Here is a 23,156-nt window from a genome sequence, read left to right on the forward strand (position 1 = left end):
TGAAAATCATAAACACATCTCTCTAACAAGAATCCCTCCCAGAATGCCTGAAGATAGGCCAAGAATCTCCCCCTAATAAAAAAAAACCTCAAAAACGGCACTGACCAGAACGACTTCGACAACTTAAAAACAGACCAGTATCCAATCTGCCTTTCCTCACTAAATTGGTAGAAAAATGCTCCAAAGATCAGCTATGCAAACACTTCAAAAATGTTAACCTGTTAGATAAATGGCAATTAGGTTTCAGGCCTGGACACAATACCAAGGTTGGCATTCCAAAAATCCTAGACGATATACAAACATCACTACACCAAAACAAATCATGTCTCCTAACACTTCTAGAATGGTCAGTGGCATTCAACATGGTCACCCACTAATGCTTCTGAGAAACTCTTGAATTAAGAATGGGTTTATGAGGAGCCATCCTTAACTCGTTCATCTCCTTCTTCAAAACTGACAACAAAGAGTCAAAATAGGCACTACCCTATCTGATGTTGCAGATTTCGCCTGGGGCGTTTCACAAGGATCTACAGTCTCGCCAATGCTCTTCAATCTATACATGGAATGGCTCACTGAAATTCTTAAACAATCAAAAATCTCATACAATGTGTATGGTGATGATACTCAGTGCTATATCAAACTCGAACTTTCAAGAGGATATCCGGAGACTGGATGATACCCTGAGAAAAACGGAGGACTAGCTGGCACGCAACCATCTAAAACTAAACCTGCAGAAAACCAAATTAATTCTTTTCTGCCCACCCCTTAGATCCAACCAATTGCAACCTTGGTCTTATAACATCAAATTGCTAAACTGCACCACAACTATCTGAGACTCCTTAAAATCGCTACGCATCACACTAGTCTCTAATCTAAACACATGAGTGCACATACAGGCTGCAACCAGAAACAATAACCTACATCTGTACAGTCTAAGAAAACTAAAACCCTTCATACCACTAGGAGACCTCAAAAAAGTGGTTCCATCTCTAGTGCTTTCAAGACTGGACTGTGGGAATGTCACGCTCATAGGTCTACATAAGCCCAGCCCCAATGAAAGTGACAAATACAGCATCAATACTTTTATTAGGCGTACGCTGCTATGATCACATTTCTCCATCACTCGGAGCCCTCAACTGGCTCCCAGTTGAAGCCAGGATCCAACTGAATGTTGCATGCATATAACAATAAGTCCTACACAATTCGGGTCCTAAATACATGGTGAATAGGTTCAAGCTATCAGGAGGCAGACGGTATTCTAGAAGTGATAACCACTCATACTAGAACCAGCCAGATTCAAAAAAGGAAAACACACGGCCGCACTTTTGCTAGATCTGCCCCAAAAATGGGGAACTCGCTAGCACCTGCAGCGAGAGTAATTACCTCACTCAAGTTTTTCAAGAAAGAAGTCCAAGCCATACTACCAGAAAAACATGTGGCTTGAGAGAACTATTTTGAAACGGTCACTTCACCCTATTTGATATTGTATCCTGTTGTGTTATACCTTACTTTTCGAATTCTGTATACAGCATACCTTAAGTGACAGGTGTACTTACTGCACCCCTCATCAGCCCTCTCTTTGTACAGCGCTCTGATAGCATGATGGTCATGTTCACTCTTCATAAACCACATTAATTACATTAAAATCTGAAGGGCCTCATTCTACCACTTTTATACCTTCTTAATTGAATAATTTTCAATTAAAGCCAGACCTCATCTTTTATCCAGATTGCTTTTAGATCTGGCCTTTGAGTGCTTTGGCTGTCTCACCAGACTATTTTTGTCACTGTCACTCACACTTTGCTTCCACCCACCACAGCATACAGCTTGGGATAACGGGTCTGCCAACTTGGCCATCATTTGAGTGACATAGCAAAGCCTGTGCACATTGTACGCATACAATAGAAAACAGTTCCTCTCTCTTCAGCAAGTCTTAGGTGGCATTGTGACTTTGCGACAGCCTCCTATTTGAGTGATAATGTGGTAATATATTCTTCTCCCTCTTCTCTAATTTTTACATGAAATAGAGGCCTTAATAAAGCATGTATATGCTCACTTAGTATTTGTAAATACCTTTATTTTGAAATCTTTGATAAAAAGCATCTTTTAATAAATTATACATCTGTCACTATGCGATGATAATACCTAGGAACAGTGGGATGATATACATCCTGACATTTTGAATTGCTATAATTATTTGAGCATGCAGTTGTGACATATACATATTTGTATCCGTATGAGGGACGGGAATGTTCACCCATTCTGTTTTTCCTGGATTGCAATGTCCCTTCAATTATATAGAAATAGAATTTTACATATTTACTTTGTGATGAGTCAGATGTGAACAGGAAAGTCTCTATCCACAAATGTACATTATGCAAAATTATTTTTTGATAGATACGAAACTGATTTTGGGTAATCGGATTCCTAACAAAGGTTTTCTTTACAGAAAAAGGGCATGTTAACGGGTGAAACATGTCTGCCTTCAACTGGAAACCATTTGTTTATGGAGGTTTAGCTTCTGTCACTGCTGAATGTGGTAAGTATTTTATGCATTCTCTAAGGCAACTAGTTTTTAGCGTGTGGCTGCAGACAACTTTAGCTAAAGTTGTCTGCAGCCACACGTTGTCTGTTGTTGGGTATTACTGCCATTCATTCATTCAAAAATCTTTATTCGATTATTATGAAAACAATCATAAAAGCACATAGCAAAATATTTAACATAGGCAGTCCATAAAAGGTTTACTCTAATGTATCACAATTGTTAAAATAAGGTAGAGAGGAGAACATGTTAAGAGCTTTTTGGATAAGAAAATTCGACTCAGTTAATATAGTTAATATAGCAACAAACAATAAATTTAAAAAAACATGTTTTTCCTAGCACCCATTGATTTCAAGATATAAGTAGCTGTAAAAAAACATATATCAGGCTCTTTCAACGAAAGTAGCAAACTCATTGCAGATTTTAAGCTTGATACAGAATTTTTCAGGAATAGTGGTTTAAGATAAGCAATGCGATAATGCAAATATAAGTCCCAAATGAGCAAGAAATGTATAGAGCTCTGTTTCGTGACCCCATCACAGGGGCATGGTGCGGAGGGGTATTTTTTTATACAGGGGAATGCCACCAGATAATGAACGATACCCAGTCTTAATCTAGTAAGGACAAACCGGTGAGATGTTCTTGTGACCACAGTTAAATATTTTTGAAAGCATACACTGACCAAATTGGAGTAATAAAACTGGGTAATTGGAGATTAACTATTAATGTCTCAACGTACTTGGGCTTTTTTCCCCAAATAGATTCATTTGATCTCTTTCTTGGGGATTTCAGAGGCCCTATCCAGATTATCCTGGATATTCACATTAAATATGTCCCTGAAAGTATTACTGTCATTCTTCATCTATCCGGCGTATCATGAATGGTTGCATACTGTGTCTGTGACTTTATCTTCTTATAACAAAGTAATTCCTACTCTTTCACTTGCATGGAATAACGCCACCATGCTGTACTTTACTTTGTCTTCAGGTAAATGTTCAAAATGCAAGCCACATACCCTGGCATTTGTAGGTGCTTTTTAGTTTTTACTCATAACTGATAAGTTAGTACCTCTGAAGTGCTAAATGAACAGTTCAGTATTGCATTAGTGTCCCAGAAGTAGGGCATGGCACAGGCCATCGCAAAACTCTTCACACTTTCTACCTGTGCAAAATATTTAATTTGAAAGTGTGGCATATTAATTCTCTTTAATGAAACTTCTAAGAGGCATATATTGTTGTTCTACCATGTTCAATGTGTGTATCAATTTAGGAATTGCTTATGTCTGGTGACATGTACCATCACCTCTAGATTTCTGTTGGAAGAGCAACATTTAATTTTCGCAGATTGGTGTGCCAAACACTTTTTTCAAATACAATATGTTTGTTTATGTCATAAGACCTAGATGGCAATCCCAGGCATACAGTCTCAAGGAGTGGCACAATAGACAAATGGCAAACACACAACCAATTCAATATGAAAAAATATACATGTTTAATATGATAAAGACATATAATAAAAATCAATACATTGATCCTAATTGATAAAATAACATTGTACTAATACATATGTTGTCACAGTAAAAGTTAATATTTAAGGAATTGATGGTATCCTGTCGACGCGTTTCGACATACACACTATGCCTTCATCAGGACTGTAACCATCATTATTCTGTGAAAAAAGAGGATTATAGAAATGTTTTATTCCATAGTACATTCAATCTATAGCAGAATAATTGAATTAGTATTCAGATTTGCCAACAACATTCTATTGCCACTTATTCTGTTCATCTTGCTGATGTACTGCTTCTTAGTTTTATACATTGTCAAAAAATACCTATGCCTTAATAATTATTCAAACAAGGAGAGACACGAATGGAGAATGCATATATATATCAATTAGGTACATGTACTATCATATAAGCATTAGGTATGTATAAATCTCTTTCTTATTCGTACATATACCTAGCATTTATCCATTGATACATGATTATTAAGAGATAAAAAATGCTGCATAAGTCAATGATGTTCTATCAATGTCCTAGGTGATTTATTAATTACCAACCTACAAAGGGAGACAATAAGAAAAAAAGTTTTTGCGTGGAGATTGAAACACAAAGAATAAAGAAGAATAAAAGAAAAGATATTAGTCCTATGTTCAGTTAATGAACCGGGAATATTGTCCATAAAGGGTGCTCAAAACTAATGGATTGAATAACGATTTACCGTGGGAAAATGCCATTCTGTAATCTAAATCTGTTGCAGTCAAGAATGTATATATTATGCGTTTTTGCTACGTGACTGCCGTGATCTCGAAGCATGGTAATACCGTTTTCTGTGTATTAATAATAGCTCTAGACTTTGCTTGGCAAATAGAATTAATATTCAAATACAAATTGTAATGTAACCAAGCCACTTGGTAGGTACCAACCGTAGATAATATCTAATTAGGAAAGACGGCTTTGTGCTCGTTAAATACTGTTTTCTTTGCTGACAGCATAAAATTTTAGTGACCGTAGCCGTATAAAAAGAAAAAACAAGGTGGGTACACGTGTCTACATTAAAACCGTCTTCTTGCCCTAGTATCCAAGTAGAATAGGACCCTTCTCCTTTAAGAAACCTCAGTAAAAGGAGGTTAACCAATGGATATCCTCCTCTTATAAAAGGATACCGAAAAATGAGCGCGAGTTCATTTTCGTGGAAAGCGGAAGCGATTGACGTGTACACACCGCATCTCTATGCTTTGACCGGTAAGCGTGTTACCCTCTCCCGCACCTCACGGTGAACCCTTAGAAATGCATCAGCCTCCGTTTTGCATAGTTAATGACACGATCCTTTCCTGTTTGTTTTGTGTTGTTTTAAACATTTAGATGCGCAAGCAGTAAGGGTTAGCAGCCGCGGACAATCAACATATTTACTACCGGCACTGATACATCCATTCTTGCGCGATACCATCGGTAAGAATGTAAGCCTGACATTTTGCTCGTTGTGACTAATTTAGATTACGGCGTGTTTAAAGTTGAGCCGTTTTCTCTGTTTTCTTTTACCTAGAAATATCGTGCACAAACCCTCTATGCTTAGAGTCATCGTGCACAGACCCCTTATGCTTAGAGGTAACGATTAGTCGTCTGAGCTGGAAGCCTCCAGCCAGATTTACAACCACCACGATACAAAATTTCACTTTTTAGGTAAGCCGAGATGCCCTTGAACATTATGATTAAATGTGCACTTTTTGTGTGGGTTGGTGACCCCTTATCGCTTTATATTTGTAGAAATCGTCGAGGGTAACTATATCCTTTACCTGAAGATATCGCTTTTCCGCTTCCTCACATTAATAGGAAACAACTTGAAAACAATGGTAAGAGAGGCCACTTTTCAATAAAATTAGAATGCTGCCAGAACTCTGATGGTAGACACTTGCTTAATAACAGTGTAAACAAATAGGTGATTGGTAAATAGGGAACAATATCGTTTTCTTGTACACTTATAAGGCAACTATTATGTATATAAAATATTAGACCCTTAGAATAGACATGAACCTTGGTTAGTTTAAATAATAAGGAGTGTAAGCAAGCTCAAAATCTGAATATACAATAGTTATGGCCCTTAATTATTACCTTTTTATCCGCAGATGTTCAAGAGACCAATTTTGATAGTGTGAACTCTATTCACCTACCCTGTATATATACTAAACAAATTACGTGTTCACCATACGAAAAATCTTTTTTAATATAAGGTAAGATCGTTTGTGACAATATATCCATCCTGGAGTGAGGTCCTTATCTGTGCTACACACCTATGTACTGGGCTGAGAAAAATAATCTTTAAACTAGACAATCTATTTTAATCTTTTCCAAACGTATGGACATCTGGTTTGAAGGTATTGAATAACGAGTAGGACTTAGGTTGTTACAATATTTGTATCTAAATCAGGGCCCTCCTTAGTTTTGAGCACCCTTTATGGACAATATTCCCGGTTCATTAACTGAACATAGGACTAATATCTTTTCTTTTATTCTTCTTTATTCTTTGTGTTTCAATCTCCACGCAAAAACTTTTTTTCTTATTGTCTCCCTTTGTAGGTTGGTAATTAATAAATCACCTAGGACATTGATAGAACACCATTGACTTATGCAGCATTTTTTATCTCTTAATAATCATGTATCAATGGATAAATGCTAGGTATATGTACGAATAAGAGAGAGATTTATACATACCTAATGCTTATATGATAGTACATGTACCTAATTGATATATATATGCATTCTCCATTCGTGTCTCTCCTTGTTTGAATAATTATTAAGGCATAGGTATTTTTTGACAATGTATAAAACTAAGAAGCAGTACATCAGCAAGATGAACAGAATAAGTGGCAATAGAATGTTGTTGGCAAATCTGAATACTAATTCAATTATTCTGCTATAGATTGAATGTACTATGGAATAAAACATTTCTATAATCCTCTTTTTTCACAGAATAATGATGGTTACAGTCCTGATGAAGGCATAGTGTGTATGTCGAAACGCGTCGACAGGATACCATCAATTCCTTAAATATTAACTTTTACTGTGACAACATATGTATTAGTACAATGTTATTTTATCAATTAGGATCAATGTATTGATTTTTATTATATGTCTTTATCATATTAAACATGTATATTTTTTCATATTGAATTGGTTGTGTGTTTGCCATTTGTCTATTGTGCCACTCCTTGAGACTGTATGCCTGGGATTGTTATCTCACATATATTGTTTGCCCTGTCCCAGGATATGTATCCACAACAGGGGGTCCTTGCTTTTTTCACAAATAAGACCTAGATGGGACTTCAGTTGATACATCAAATAACAAAATTCAGAAATCTAATGACGTACTAAAAAAAAAATGTTTGCTTTGGTTTGCCGCAGTAGTTCCTAGTTTCCGCAGTATGTACAGTGTTTTTTAATTAGTGCCCCCAGGATTCAGTGCAGTGTAGTGGGTTAGTGTCCTTAGCCTGCAGTCTGGTTGATTAGTGGCCCTAGGATGGTGTACCCTGGTGTTAATGACACTGGGGATCCTTGACAGTGTGGTTAGTTACAGTCTCTGGGATTCAGTGCAGTGTCCTGAGTTTGTTCTTATAGGATGCACTTTGTTAAAGTCCATACTCTGTATTCTTGGGGTGAGTGCCCCAATAATGCAGAAACCAGAGTCCTATACCAGAGTCTCCAAACCAGCAACTTAAAAAAAATTCAATGTATTGGATGCTGCACATTTGAAAATATATAAAAGTGAGCAGAGTTTGTAGTTCACACAGATAGCTGCCAGTTTTTGGTGCATCAAAACCATTCCCTTCCTGCGACCTTGCAAGTACAGTGGATCCCTGAATGCGACCAAGCTAAGTATGACAGAAGTTGCAGAAGTAGCAGTCCCTTGCTGAGTGGTGATTGCATGCAAAAACCTCTGTATGGCTCTGCTTTGTGTTCTGTTAGCAAGTATATGCATGGTTTTGATTTATTTTTTTCTATTATTCTTAAGATAACCACTCATGTGCATATCCTGTGTAATGTTGAAAGACCCATAGAATGAGATTCTGAGGTCCGAGAACTCCCAAAGACCATTCATATTTTCGAGAATGACTACAGTGTTTCCTAACAAACTACGAAAGATTAGCGTCCGTGGCAGCACACATTATAGATAGAGCCTGTCGCCTACATGAAGAGTTGCTATCTGGCTTCTCATAGTAAAAGACTTGCCTTCCTTCCTTTATCAACATCTTTCACTCCATCCTTGTGAGCTACTGATGGAGGAAGTGGATTTGCTTTTCATCTGCCCTGGGTGGTGAGCATGCAGGTGTATTGTGTATGGGTACATGAATACATATTTGGTACCTGCAAAATCGAATCAAGAGAGGAGTCTTGGTTAAATAGTTTGTTTATTATGATGTTCGAGAACTTTTCTCAGCCTGCCTCTTTTGAAGTGACCAGAAGAACAGAGACTCTAATGTGCAAATGGGGTTCCCCTTTGGACATCCTTATGCTTCCCTGTCTTAACGAGTGTCATCCAGACAGATTTGTGTCATGGGAACTGGGACCTGCTCTTCATTCCTTTCCTGATCTTTGTTCTTCCCTTTTTGACAGGGGGCATCCAAATCCATCCCCTACTATTCCTTTTGATTCTGAAGTCGAAAGTTCATGGCCATGACATCCTGTGTGAAGCTGGTCAGCACCCTAAAATATGAATGTTACCAAAAAACAAAACCGGTTGGTGGAATCTACATTCTTGTCTGTCAGGAAGCTGAGGTTACAAACTCAGTGACTTTTTGCCAGGATATTCATAACCAGAAAAGAAATAAATTCCAATGAACAAGATCTTTGCGAAGTCGGAACCAGACTCGGAGAACCCAGGAACATTGCCCTTAAAGGATGAAGCCCATTGTCTGCTGATGAGCACTGGAAGTGCCCTAATTTCTTGAAGTGTGTGAATCTTAATCGTGGTTCATTTTAACCCTGCTGCATTGCAGCTTTAAAATACTCCCCCCCCCAGGGATCCTCGTTCTCCAGAACCGGATTACGTCGCCCTCTCCCTAGGACTCACACTTTAGTAACTGCTCCCTTTTTTCCATTTTTGACTTGACTGGTTTGCTGGAGCCAGAGAGTAATCTTGTTTGAATGGTATGTTTTGTGTTCAACAGAAGGCAGAGAGTTTGAATAAACAAGGACTAGAACTGCACCTTCTGATAAGGCTGCAATAAACACACATTTGCTGGATCACCGAGGCAACAGTCTCCTTTTCAACCGCATCCATACCCCCACTCCTCCTCAAAACGTGCTGTTCTCCGAGTATGCAGGTTCACAGCTTAGGCTCACCTAGTGGCGGCAGAGGCCTGTGTAACTCAGAGTTGTCAGCGAAATTTTTCTGTTTGCAAATAGTTGCAAAAAAATATCAGATTCAAGAGCAGTGGGGACCTTAATCAACTAATGTTTTTGAACTACTAATGAGACCACTCACCTTATTTTAGTATAGTGGTTGCTTACTTGTATTTTCATATGTATATTTCTGTGTATTATTTAGAGGTGCGCTTTGATGAAAGTACTTAATCTCTTTAAACAATAATGCTCTCACTGTACTTTCTTATTTGGTGCTCATTATTGTATAGCTCAGGCTACATCAGTTAGCCTTGGATCGCTCTTTCCCCACTTGAGTATGAAGTGCTAAAAGGGTTGTACTTGACCTTCAATTCTCAGTCCAGCTACAGTTGTTTCCTGGGACAACAGAGGTGGAAAACTTCAGTTGTCACATTTGGAACACTGTAACCCCAGACTGCCCACTACCCTTAAACAAGTTCTGAAAAGTGGTGCACACAGATTCCCGGCACTACGGTAACCTATCTCTCCCTTCCAGAACTGAAATGTATCCAATATGGTGGAACAGTGCCAATTACACTATAGGACAACTGATTCCTTTGCCATGGCTGTATCATCTCACCAAAATACAGTAGAGATTGAGGATATGATGGGAAGATTGCAAGTCTAAGCCCATGTTTATCTGGAAACTTAAAGGGCAATCCCTAGTGTCCGGTGGAGTAACAGCACCAAGGAGACGTGGGATATCTTGTGGAATGTGCAGGGCGATAAAGTCAATCTTTGACTGGAGATGGGGCCAACGATCTCAAAGAGATCACTATCCTAAAGACAGAAATAGTGGATGCCTGAAAAATCCACATCTGGATTCCAGTGAAGACACATTCTGGCAGGTAGCCGATTTTGTTGCGACACATCTGAAATCCAGGAGACGTTCAGCTAGTAGGCCCGCCTTATTTCTTTATAATGCCACCCTACAAAAATAAACTAAATAAGACTCACTGGAGAAACATTCGCCCTGACTCTGGAAGACAGTCACTGATGACAAAGTTGCTGAACAAATACTGGCAAAAAGGCAAAAATGGCAAAAAGGATTGAAAATAAAGTAACTACAGTGCAGGGCTTATGAGAAGAAATAAAGAAGTGAATCTGATCTTTGAAGTCTTAAGCACAAGATCTCTGAAGTGCAAAAAGCGTGTTGCAGGAAAGTGAACTTAGATCCCAGAAACAGAACCATTTTGATGCAAGAAGTGGTTATAATAAGACTGTCTTTTTCTACAACATAATCCAAAGTGCTTGTCAGGCTGGAGTAGAATATTTGTTAGTGAGGAAACAGACTTGCTGCAGGTTCAGCCAACATGTTTTCAACACCCTATATAGCATGCCCGTGGGTTTGTCAAGGTTGAAAGTCTCATACCTCAGCATGGTATCAGTTTATACAGCAGTAAATAAAGATATATATTACCTACTGTCGGTCGGATAGTTATATTATAGTTCGGACCTAGTTTTCATAGGAAACAGCTTTTTTTGTTTTCCCAATAACTTTTGATGCCGGTTGACGAATCTATGCAAAATTCTCGAAATGGTCCGCTCCTATCTTGAAAATTTCGGGGTGATTCAGTAAGCGGGGGCCGAAAAAAAAGGGGGGTCCCAAAACGTGTTTTCTCCATGTTAATTCCCATAGGAAACTTTAGACACGGCTACAGCCCAAACTGCTGAACAGAATTACACCAAATTTGGCAAAAAGGTAGCCCTTGGTTCAGAAAGAACTCCTTTTGTTAAATGGTGTAAATGCGTTCAGTAGTTGCTGAGAAAATAAAAATAAAAAAAATATCGATATATAAAGGCGCGGTGAATCCGCGTACCCTGCCGATCACGAGCTGCATTCTAATTGGCTGTCAACACTCCAAACCAGGAAGTGTTGGCAGCCAGAAAAACTAAAGCGCAAAACAAGAATAGGGGGCAGGGTAGAAATACCCTGACCCCCTAGTCCTGCTCAGTGGGTCCCACAAGGACCCCCAGGGCCTAAAAAACATTTATTTTGTTGAAAAATCATGGATCTGGCCACGAAAATAAAAACAACGAAGTGTGGGCTCGAGCCCCCCACACACACCCCGAGGACTGCCATCTCCCCGGGGCACTAATATTCAAATATTTGGGGGTCCGTACTGGACCCCCTAGCCCCGGGGACCACCACCTGCACGGGGCTGTTGAGATGTTGGGAGGGGGGCCCGCAGCCCCCCTCCTGGAGTCTGTGATGGCCCTGGGGACCACCACCCCCCAGGGCTGGCTCCTGCAGTGTCCCAGGGTGCTCACCCCCGGGAACCTGCTGTTTGCTATGACAGGGCGGGAGCATCACGTTTCTTTCTGTGCGTTTTGAAATTCACTGAAAAAACCATAGGTTTCAGGCACAGTCTATTTAGAAATTAGCATTTAAAAAACCTTAGGAATTCACTGAAAAACCGTAGGTTTCAGGAGCATTATAGTTAGTTGGGCATTTCATTCATACAAAACCATAGAAATTCCCCCGTTATAGTTAGTTCAGCTAACTATAACTCGCGCTCCCACAATGCACTGCTGATGACGTCACATATTACATCACTCATGACATGGTCAGTGACATCACTCATGACATCACTGATGACATCTCAAATGACATCACTGATGACAATTATCCTTGAGTTGCAAACCTCCTCTCACCCTAATATAACCTTTGATACACACACACTCAAAAATACAAACTAACAGTTTCAAAACAATGGACATACCAATACCAGTTACAACACACCTAAGATCTATACACACATCCACTCATTTACCAACAGTCCTATACAGTCACTCATACATGTACTCACTCATCATATCTACTCATATACCTATACATCCTGTTACACACCGCCACTCATCCATACAGTTACTCACACACATAGTGGCACGTGCAAATGGGCCAAGGTATAAGGCCATTGTAATGTTTTGGACCTCTCCATTTATGAATCTAGGAACTGCGCGACCAAATACATCATAATATAGGCTTATTCGCAGAAACATGGAGAGATTGTTGCAGGGCGTTGTGTGATCTGTTAAATTTTGGGATTGCATCATCCATCTCATTGATGGAAATATTCCACATATCTTATGAGGATAAAGTGATGTAATGTTGCAGAACATTTTAATTAATTGAGTTTAGGCCTTATGTATCAAACTCTAATTTTGCGATTCTCAAATTGAGATTTTTTGCGAATCGCTATTTGAGAATCTCAAAATGCTATGTATGTAGGATTTGCAAATAATTTTGCGAATCCTACATATTCCTTAATTGCAAATTGCGATTCGCAATTAAGGAATACCTCCCTATTCATTCCTATGGCCTAGCGGCCCATAGGAATGAATGGGAAGACATTTGCGATTCTCACTTAGAGAATCGCAAATTGAGAATGCAATTGCAAGGGTGCTAGGGTGTCAAAAGGACACACTGTTGCACCCCTGAAATGTGCATGTGTGCACATGTGGCACACATACATGCCCTAAGGGCATGTATATGTGCCACATGGCACTTTGAAAAATTCAAAAAAGTGCATTTTTCAGAGAAATTGCAAATTACCACCAACTTGAAGTTGGTGGTAATTTGCTATTCCCTAAGGCCAAATTGCACTTTTTCTGTGCTTCTTACATTGCATTTAAGGGATACCAATTTGCGATTCCTTAAATGCAATCGCAAAATAGGGAATCGCAAATTTTGCGATTCCTTATTTTGCGAGGCAGTTTTTCTTTCATACATACCACTGAGCCCAATTGCGATCCCAAACGCTGAAATTCTGTGAATTTCGGCGTTTGCGATCGCAAATTGGAATGATGCATATGGCCCATTGTGGTGTTTTACTGGTGGTAGGTTAGTTGTCAATTCGTGGGACTGGTTATTGTAGGTATGTTTGTTGAGAAATGCTAAGAAAATCATATTATTAAAGAAAGAGAAAATAAAGGTGCAATGATGTGTAACGAACACTATGAGAGCCTAGCGTGAAAACACATGCACATGGGTGTGTGTATACAGAATTATGTGGCTACAGTTTAGTTTTTTTTATTTTCTGTTCCAAGATGGGTTAATACAAAATTAATAAATGGAAACCTGTACAACGTACTTTTTAAAAATTGAGTCATCTGGCAGCAAACAGCTGCCGGTCCCTCCGAAAAATTGAAAAATCATTAAACCCATGTCAGGACCACGAAGAAGAGTCCAGCCCAAACTGCCATGCAAGGATCTTCCTGAATTCAAGAAGACCATCCATTGCTTTTTTTAACACTTCATTTAATTCACCAACAACAGCAAGGATGCCAAGTTCATGCCACACAGGGCGCTATCTTAGCAAGCGCAGAATATGCGCATGCAGGTGCTGAGACATGTTCCGGAGTAGCGTTCGACTCGCAATGAAGCGCTATATAAATACAATTACATAACACACACACAGAGTGTTTGGTGGCAGAGGCTTGCACACATGTGCAAAAGCTGTACCAACCACGTGCAAACACTGTGAGTGAAGCACATGCAAAAGCTTTGACTGAAACACAGGCAGGCACTGTGGGAAGCAAAAGGCTGTCATTACCCTTCCGCAGTAAACCTCAAAGCCTGGAGACACAGGTGCCCTGTAGCAGCAAGCATGCTGAGCTCTGATTTGAATAACTTCCCTTAAAACGCCAATGGGGAGGGGTCATTGCCACGCATCATTCTGTTTATTAACTTGAGAGCGGCGAAGGCTTGGATGCGCAGACATCGCTGGACATGTGCATACCTGCTTCCCACCAGTAGTCCGTTTCTGTCCCCTTGGGCTGCTGTCACTCCCACCCTCTTCTTTCAAACAATCACCTCCCTGCATCCATCAGAGAATGTGCGAGGGTTGGAGGTTCTGACCCTGCCAGCTGTCTGTCACTATACCCCGTCTCCAAGGTGCAGCACATATAGCGCCTAAGGAGGGGTCACTCGGCAGCAGGGGCGGTCACTAGTGGAAGTAGGTCTAGCCCAGCTGCAGCCACGAACAGCACAGAACCCAGTGGTAGCACTTCACAGCAATCAAAGTGAGCGGGCTAAAGTAGTGAGTGAGTCCTGCGGCTCCGTTACTGTTCACAAGCGCGAAAGGGCACATGAGAGACCCTACTAGTGACAGCCCGAAATCTAAGCACCACAACACTCCTGTAGTCATAGGTGCACACACTGTGATACTCAGTGCGGTACTTACATACAGAATGCAGGTTGGCAGCTTCGTGAGTGTATGCAAACAATCCTGTACCAGGCAGAGGCACATGTACATACCTACATACACAAGGGCAAACATCTAGGTGAACAGGGCCATCGTAAGGAGCAGATACACAGCCTCTTGTATATGGACAAACAACCAAATACACAGGTATCTAAACACAGCCAGACAGCCATTTACAGGAGCGAATATTTACAGACAAAGTCAGGTAAACATTCCCTTCATCATGCACCACATTCTTGTCTGGAAGACCGGCCCGGCATTACAGCTCAGCAGGGACAGTGGTGGAACAACGATTCTGATGGTAACGAATTGCTAGCAGTTGTGTGCAGAGGCACTCGGTTTGGCAGTATGAAATAGACTCTTCTTTTCGGCGATAGAGTGAGGCGAGAAAGAGACTTCCGAACATGCAAAAACAGATTACTTCAAGGAAGACAGGGCAATAAAAAACTGTACAGCAAACGCATTCTATTTAACATGTGAAAAACAAGAATGTAATGAACATACGAAGAAGGAAGGCAACATACATCAAGCTGGGAGAGGCCCCCTGTCTGTGACCAGCACCGAGCAGTGGATTAGGATCTCCCTGCACGTCAGACAGCCAGGGGGAAGAAAAGCACAGGAGGGCCCTGCGGTTTTTATGCCACATCAAAGAAGAGTAAGTCACGCGGGTGATCTGCTGGTGAGGAGGTTGGAGTGGCACCCACAGCGCTGCACTTTGTCCTGTTTCGTTTACCTGCTTGTACTGTCTCTGCCTTCCGCCATCAATTGGCCTGTGTTGCAAATATTAAAGTAACTCGTTCTGCAAAAAAAAAGACTTTATATGCGCATGCGTTCTGGACAGGATAGGACAGGTCAGGCAAAATATAGTACAAACTCACCCAGCCAATAACAGGAGAAAACCAGCAGTGACAAATGCAATAGGACTCGTAATTACACGAGACCTATTGCATTGTAAACAAAAGTGCGAGCGTCCAAGAACGTACAAACTGGAGGACAGGGGTGGGGGTGGTGGTGGACAGAGAAGTCACAGACTGCGGGAGGGAACGGGGGAGGCAGGGGAACAAAATAGTTTTTCAAGTAAAGGGGCCGATAGCTGTGGAAGGAGAAAAATGACGACTTGGCCATCAGGAGGCGGGATTAAGTTCATGAAAACCAATCAGAATGCAGCATTTAGAATTTCAGCACATCAAAAAGATAGGCGAAAAGTGGGCGGAGCTTCCAGCGCTATTTTGTATACAGCATCTCTCGACGAGACAACGCAAGCGCTGCCTAGCCGAGACCTGAAAAGGAAATGTTTTTAAGGACTGCAATGAGAGTATTGGGTAGCAATGAAGGAGTGGGTTAGGGAGAAGTAAACGAGGGGGGAAGTAATGGAGAGTGGACGCAGTTTTAAAAACCTATATTTCCTATTGAATATGTTATATCCATGGATAATTTTCCATAATATGAATGTGACGGAATTTCTAGGAATTATAGATTTTGTGTGATGAGATGCTTTGTCTGTCTGGTTTCCTTTCCGTGGTTAATTAGTCTTAGTGCAATTAGAATAACATTAAAAATATTCTTGTATCAATGAAGCTCTTACTTTGCAAAACTGTTTTTAAAGGAATACTCTGCACTAAGAATTAAATCACTTTCTGGTTTGGCATGACTATCTTATATTATGATACAAGTATAACTTAGTAGTTGTGTTTTTTTTTTAAACTGTTGCTGTTTCTCCTTATTTAGGCTACGCTCACTGGTTTCATGTTGCTATGTATTAGCCAAGAGTAGAAGCAGTGTAATCTAAATTAGATTATATTGCTTCTACTCTTGGTTAATTACTTGGAGGGATACATTTAGCTAGCTTTCTTGTAGCAGTAGAAAAAATGAATGGGTTTCCTTGGCTTAACGCCAATATCACACAGACACAGCAGTGGTTGTATGTGTAAAATGAATTGGTTATTATTAAAACCTTTCGGCCAATAACAATGGTTGACTACCTGAAACAAAAAATAGTGCTTAGGAATTTGGAGAACTTTGTGTGCTGCACCGTTACAGTGGCTCATTTCATATGCTATATTATCAAATTTACTTTTGAACCTTAAAACAATCAGGCCTGTGTTAATCTCCTTCGCTTTTTCTCCACCAGTTGCAGTTAGTAATCCCATTTTTTTTCTCTAGAATTCATTATTTCAACGGAAAATGTCTTCAGTCTCCCAGTGATTCCTTTCTGGTTACCTTTAGAGTCAAGCAAATTTGGAGCCAAAGATTATACTATGCAAGTGGCTTATAAACTTATCTCTTGGTATGAATATCAAGGTATCCACAACAGCTATCAATTTCAACAGTTGCATAACTAAGTCCCTCCGTTCCTTTGCTCCTCTGAAGAGTTTTCAAGTTTGCCATGAGGGTCCCACATCACATCTCCTGATATTTGGAGACACTTCGCACTGTGAAACTATACTGCAAATCCATGGAGTGCAAATAGAGGACTTACTATCATTTTGATGGCAAACCTATTTATAAATCAGCTATTGGGCAAAACCATAAGCTTTTTCGTATGGTGGGCAGCTCAAAGTTCACCAACAAAAATATGGCAGTGGTCAATTCTCAGTGCAAATTTTTCAATATTATTAAAGGCTTGATACAACCCTGGGCCAGTATGCACAGTACAATCCTTTTGCAAGATCTTTGCAAAAACCTTTCTGCTTTGTTCTTGGACAAAATAGCCAACATCTATAGAAATTTAGAGCTTTTCAGAAATCCTTGGAGAGTTGCTGTCTAGATCTGAATGGGTTATCCATTTTACCTTTTCGTCTGCATTCTGAAGCAGACTCAAAGGCTTTTCTGCCTTACAGTGGAGTCCGTATTCACTGGATCACTGACCCGCATATCTTTTGATCCCTGCCTCTGATGTTCTGGTTCCCTAACGTACTTCTTTCACTGCAAAAGACACACATTGATGGACGAAATGCAGAACAAATCAAAACATTCACACCCAGTCCAGAGATCTGTGTTAAATCCATCATTATGTTGCTCACCGTGCCACCCCAGTTTAGACCTGGCCATATGCAAATCAGTCTTGACCCTGTGTCTCATGGGAGCAGTCCATCCTGAACTGCCAAGCCAGGTCCTCCCTGGACCGGAAAGAAGCATCCTAGGACCGGTTTCGGGGTTTCACCCCTCATCAGCCAGGATGGCTTGAATCCAGTGGCACAGTGTTTTAAGTTTATTTCATTTTTGCATAGTTAATTAAAACCATTGCAATAGTAACACTACAAAATTCATAAAACATCGTTATTAAAACCGTTTAAAAGCCAACGATGGAAAATTCATTGCAGTTAAAATCACAATTAGGTTGTGCTAGTTAAGAAAAGTCAATGGATCGCTGGATGCTGAAATTTGTTTTTCTCAGATTATCTTTATTCCAGCCCGCTTGCCCATTTGTCCAATCAAATTGTCTTTGCTTATTGCAAGATTTATCCCTCTGCTGCTGCTAGGCATCCTTAAAGGCTTTTACCCGTCTGCTAGTCTGACTCGTGGTGGTGGACTTTGCGGAGTATTCTTTAGTATTTTTGGAATTTTTTGTTCAGCCATCATCAGGAATTTTACCAGTCTACAGTTTAGTTGAGTATTTACTGGGTTTAAGCAGGCCAGCACTCCTTGCCTTCTATTGCGGATACCTTTCTGTTGAAAAGGTTCTTTTAGGAATTGTTGCCGTGCTTGGTGCAGTTCTTCGCATAGGCAAATTAAGTGAAGAATATCGCCATTCTTGATGTTGCACAGCCTGCAAGTATCTTGCCCTGTTATCCTCAGCCATGGTGGTAGATGCTTGGTGCATGGAAGGATCCCCAGTTTGTACCTTATGGCCCTAGAATAGCCCTGATTAAAGTATGATTGTGGGGCAAGTGATTTATAGGAACTAAGGGTCATCCAGGCCTGAGATCTTTTCGAGAAGCGAGCCTTGTCCTCCAATAAGGAGATTAGTTTTATGTTTTTCCAGACTAATTTTTTTTAATTGAGGTAGCCGAGTTGCGTATCCCAGAGTCCAGAGAGTTTAGTAGAATCCAAGGCTAACTATAGATGGATTCTTGCCTGGGAGGCACAGTGAGCCCGGGCCTCAAGTTTAGGCATACCCGGCGCACTTAGGGTGAGAAAGCAACAGACACACAATTGATGGACAGAATGCAGAACAAAACAAAACATTCACCCCCACTCAAAAGATCTGGGTTAAATCCATCAATCTTTCACTGCAAGCAACATGTTGTGCTTCGCCATTAGCCTCTCAAATTACCTCAAACTTCAGTGCATCCTTGGAGGCATGGCATTGTCGGGTTCTTTCACTACTATCTTGGCTGCGTAGTACTCCAGTGGGGAAATGGGCGGGGTGGGGGGGGAATGGAAACTTATCATGTCTGAAAGTGCTATAGACTTTATTAGTGCCCATCTTTGTGTTAGTGAGGGTACAGCTGCTCTCACTTTACCCTCCAACTCCACGGACACCATCACAACACCCAGAGCATTGAGAACAGCCAGAAAAGGAACATCCTGGCACCAGTATAGTCTTTCAATGCTTCAATACTAGAACACACTGAAGTTGAGACTGAGAATGCTCCTGCCTTGCTCCTGAAAATAGACAGTAAAAGGCAGCCTATATCAATTGTGCCTATTACGGTCACCAATGCCCCACCAAATCCAAATGAAATCATTTTGTTCTACACATAATCCTACCTCTCACAGTATTGGTTTTTTGTGGTTGCCTGAATGATGTACTGTATATGCCCCAAGTTACTGCATTTGTCCAAGGAGAGTATGTCTGAATTGACTATTCTCTGTAATGTAATGTAATGTAATGTATGTATACTTGTAAAGCGCACTGTTACCTCGTTACGTGGTGTCCTGGCGCTGTATACCGCTGGGGAACCCGTCCTGGCTTTCCCTGTGAGAGGGCACCCCAAGGTGAAGCCAGGCATCCCCGGCGTTGCTGGGGCCGTTGTGGAGATTAAGCAAGCTATTGCCCAGAGTTGCAGAGTGGGACCCATGGTTAGCGTAGGCACCTAAGCGAGAATTATCGAGTCCGCGGACATTGACCCAAGACCCTGCCGCGTCGGGAATTGAACCCTGGTCCCAGGCCGATCTCTGCTTCAGGGTCTGCCGCTTCTAACCAGTGAGCCACACTTCTCCACTAATGTCCATAGAATGAAAGCCCTAAGTACTGCATCTGGCACATATGGAACACGTTTTTGTACACAATTGTATCCAATTGTGAGCTAAACACTCGGATAAGATAACTCTGAACTCCAAGTCTAGCCAATGTATGTAAGCATTAAACCTGCATTTATTGGTCTTTCAATTTGTATATTAGATATTTGCTTGATTATTCATTAGCCAACTTAAACTCATTAACAGTCCTCCAAATGTCCTCTGGTTCTGGCTAATATATCAGTAAATCTCTTGTTCCACATGTAAAAGATGTCATCCAAAACGAATAATAACAAATAATTTTGCTTCCTTTGATTCTTGAGGATACCTAACTCTACTATCCGCTTGCTATCATTTTCCAGAGAATTTCTAAACTTTGCTGTAAGTTCCTTAACGCCTCGTAAAAAGATTATAATTTGTATACTATTGTCAACTGTGTTTTTCTTTTAAGGCACGTTTCCCATTGACTTGACCAAAACACGACTGCAGATTCAAGGTCAAGCACACGATGCAAAATTTATGGAGATACGATACAGAGGGATGGTGCATGCGTTTGCGAGGATATTCAGAGAAGAAGGACTACGTGCACTGTACTCTGGGTAAATATATATGTTTTACAGATGAGTGGTTATTAGAGGAAAACTGTACTTTTCAGGCCAGACCAAAGTGAACCAAAATAGGAATGACAAGTGGTACAGTGTTACTGTGTATGAGTTTAGGCTGATGAGTGGAAAGCCAACTTCGCTGTCAAGTTTGCTGATTAGTTATCTGAACATCCCTGTGCTTAGACAAAAAGGCTCAGATTCCTAAAACTTAAAGGGAAGAAAGTCCGAAATGTAACCCTTTGTGCCGTCACCTCCTTTTGGAGTACATTTCTGGCATCAGAAAGAATTCCAGGAGAACTCTTGAGAATCAGATCAAGTTCACGATGCGGCAAGGAAATTCAGATTATGTGGTGTAATGCAGCATATTTTGTGATGGTATTATTTCATTAGTTTGTCTTTTTCCCACATGGTTGCACAGTCTGGTAAACGATTTTACCATATTAGTATTTAACACCCAAACACAGCTAATGATGTGTCCTCTGTAGCTATCTTTTGATGGTTAACCACATGTTTCTAAATGTTTTCCTTGTAGTCCTGACATTTAACATGATATTGTATTTAAGCTTTTCATTGTTGAGTCCCAAGGGTTCTCTATATTTTTTTGTCTTGGAGCGGAAACCTTACGTCTGCATTTTTGAGTGCATGCTTGCTTAGGTTTTTAGTATTTTTTCTCATAAGCACCATCTAAGATTACTGCTTTGCTTGCTTTCATATTTTTGGATAAGGCTGCTTCCTTACTGAGTCACTGTCCTCGGTTTTCAAATCCATATTTCATAGATTCCGATTTCTGTGGAGTTTCCTTTGTGAGCTGCCCTTTCATTGTCCTCTTGTTACTCCTGTTTTGTCTCGCTCTTCTTTCGTATATTTGCTCTGTCTGTTTGTGAACCTCAACTTCCCTTCACCCTGTACTCATTAGTAGTCCGGCAATTCAGTGATGATGCATACATTTATGAACCCATGTGACTTCATAGAATTATTTCTGTTTGAGGTCATCAGTTGCTGACTTAAACTATTACCTCTCTCTGTAGTGTGGATCTGGTCACAATCCTATAGTCTAACCTTTCTTCTATCGTCTCTGTTATCCGTCCACACAGTTTTTTCATTAAAACACACAGTTTAACAATACATAACATACAATGTACATTATTGTGAAGTATGTAAGTTGCTTCAGATGCTGTAAAATTACAGTAGGCTATTTTAGAAAGAAGCTAAACAGAATAAAGTTGCATAGTAGAAAGAACTGGATGGTCTAGGGGGATGGTTGGTACATATGTGACTTGAGCCAGAAAAAAAGAAGTCAACAATAAGCAATTTTAACAGGAGGTGACCTGGACAAAGTAGCCTAATTTTGATTCTTTGCTTAAAGCTTCTTCTTAATGTATTTTTCTTCAATAGCTGATCGTCATTCAGAACGAGGAAATGCTGAAGTAAGATCAATTTTTATGTTCGATATAGTTGCAACTAGAGCATGATTTCCCAGTAATGCGTCTGGCAAAATTAATGTATTACCGTACAAAAGTACAGTTCTACTTGTGCCCTGATCTTCAGATGCCAAGTAATTTTAGCATTCCAAGGGTAAAGTGCCTGAACATTTGCAGCCCAGTTGTTTTCTCTTAACCATGCTGTGATGACACTGGTATACCACTCATAAATGGCTTGGAATTGTCTGAATTGTAGAATAGAGTAGCTGCTCTCAAGGTTTGTGTCATTTTGGAGACATTTGTGACTATGATGTTACATTGATCTTCTGTTTGGGCCTTTTAGCTTCCAGTTGTTTACCATCATCGTTTCCCTGTTTGAACTTTAAGGTGTTACACTGACTTAACCGTGGATGGTTAACATGGTGGCTGTTGATTTTGAGAGTTACTGTTTAATGTCCGTACTTGATGACAGAATGTGACTGTCTAGAAATATAATCATAAGTGAGACTAGTAGGAAACATGGTAGGGATCCAATGGTCAGACGTGGGAGTCAGCAGTTCATGTATATTTCTTGAAAAAAGGACCACCCTTTTTCAAAAGTGGACATGATACAAAAATCCTGTAACGGAGAGTACATTCAGTTTATATATGACTTGCTCATAAGGTGCTATTAAAATAGTAAGAATATTTCTCTGAGCCATTCCTCTAAAGTCAGATTTCTGGAAACGGAGTTTGCATTTTTTCGCAACCGCAAGTGGTGTTGAGCCTCAGCATCTCAATTGAGGAGTAATCTCTGGATATGGCATTGTGTTTTGTAGTTTAACCGTTGACCTCACTAGACCTCCAGTGATCCGAGCACTGGTTTGTATTGATCTCCTAGTAGGGTCTCAGTCTCTGACACTCCCGGCCTGTGTGGGTCATATTGCAGTCAGGTTGGTGGCATCTCCAGCAATCTGATGAAGGGGAGGTTCTCACCCTTACAATTCAGTGTGGGGACCAGTGCCACTTATGTAGGCTTTTGTAGTACCCTGGCTTCAGTGTGGGTTCTCTGAGGTATTTATAATGGTGTAATAGGAGATCTGTCCAGGCTATAATTTAGTCAAAGTGTAAACTGTGTATCATCAGGTTCCTTAGTCAAGACCCAGGCAGGCATGAGTAAAGTACTTCTATGATGATGTTATATGATTCTGAGACCATTATATATAACCCTAAGATCCCCTCCTTAAAAAGTTCACCAGGTGCTGAAGTGTGACCTCAGAGGGGATCTTGGCATTGAGGGGGGGGGGGGTCCTAGTACTTTTGGGAGACCTGCAACAA

General features: G+C 40.4%; 1 protein-coding gene across 3 annotated transcripts in view; it reads left to right on the forward strand.

The window, feature by feature from the left end:
* The window catches only part of SLC25A30 (solute carrier family 25 member 30), a 228,293-nt gene that overhangs the window by 43,694 nt on the left and 161,443 nt on the right, over positions 1-23,156 (forward strand). For all 3 annotated transcript variants that reach the window (XM_078657313.1, XM_078657312.1, XM_078657311.1), the window contains exons 2-3: positions 2,450-2,539; positions 20,265-20,412. In XM_078657313.1, the coding sequence (XP_078513439.1) occupies positions 2,476-2,539; positions 20,265-20,412 (212 nt within the window). In that variant the 5' untranslated portion in view covers positions 2,450-2,475. The remainder of the gene's footprint in view (positions 1-2,449; positions 2,540-20,264; positions 20,413-23,156) is intronic.

The sequence above is a fragment of the Lissotriton helveticus genome, chromosome 8, assembly GCF_964261635.1.
Source record: "Lissotriton helveticus chromosome 8, aLisHel1.1, whole genome shotgun sequence".
Lineage (NCBI taxonomy): Eukaryota > Metazoa > Chordata > Amphibia > Caudata > Salamandridae > Lissotriton > Lissotriton helveticus.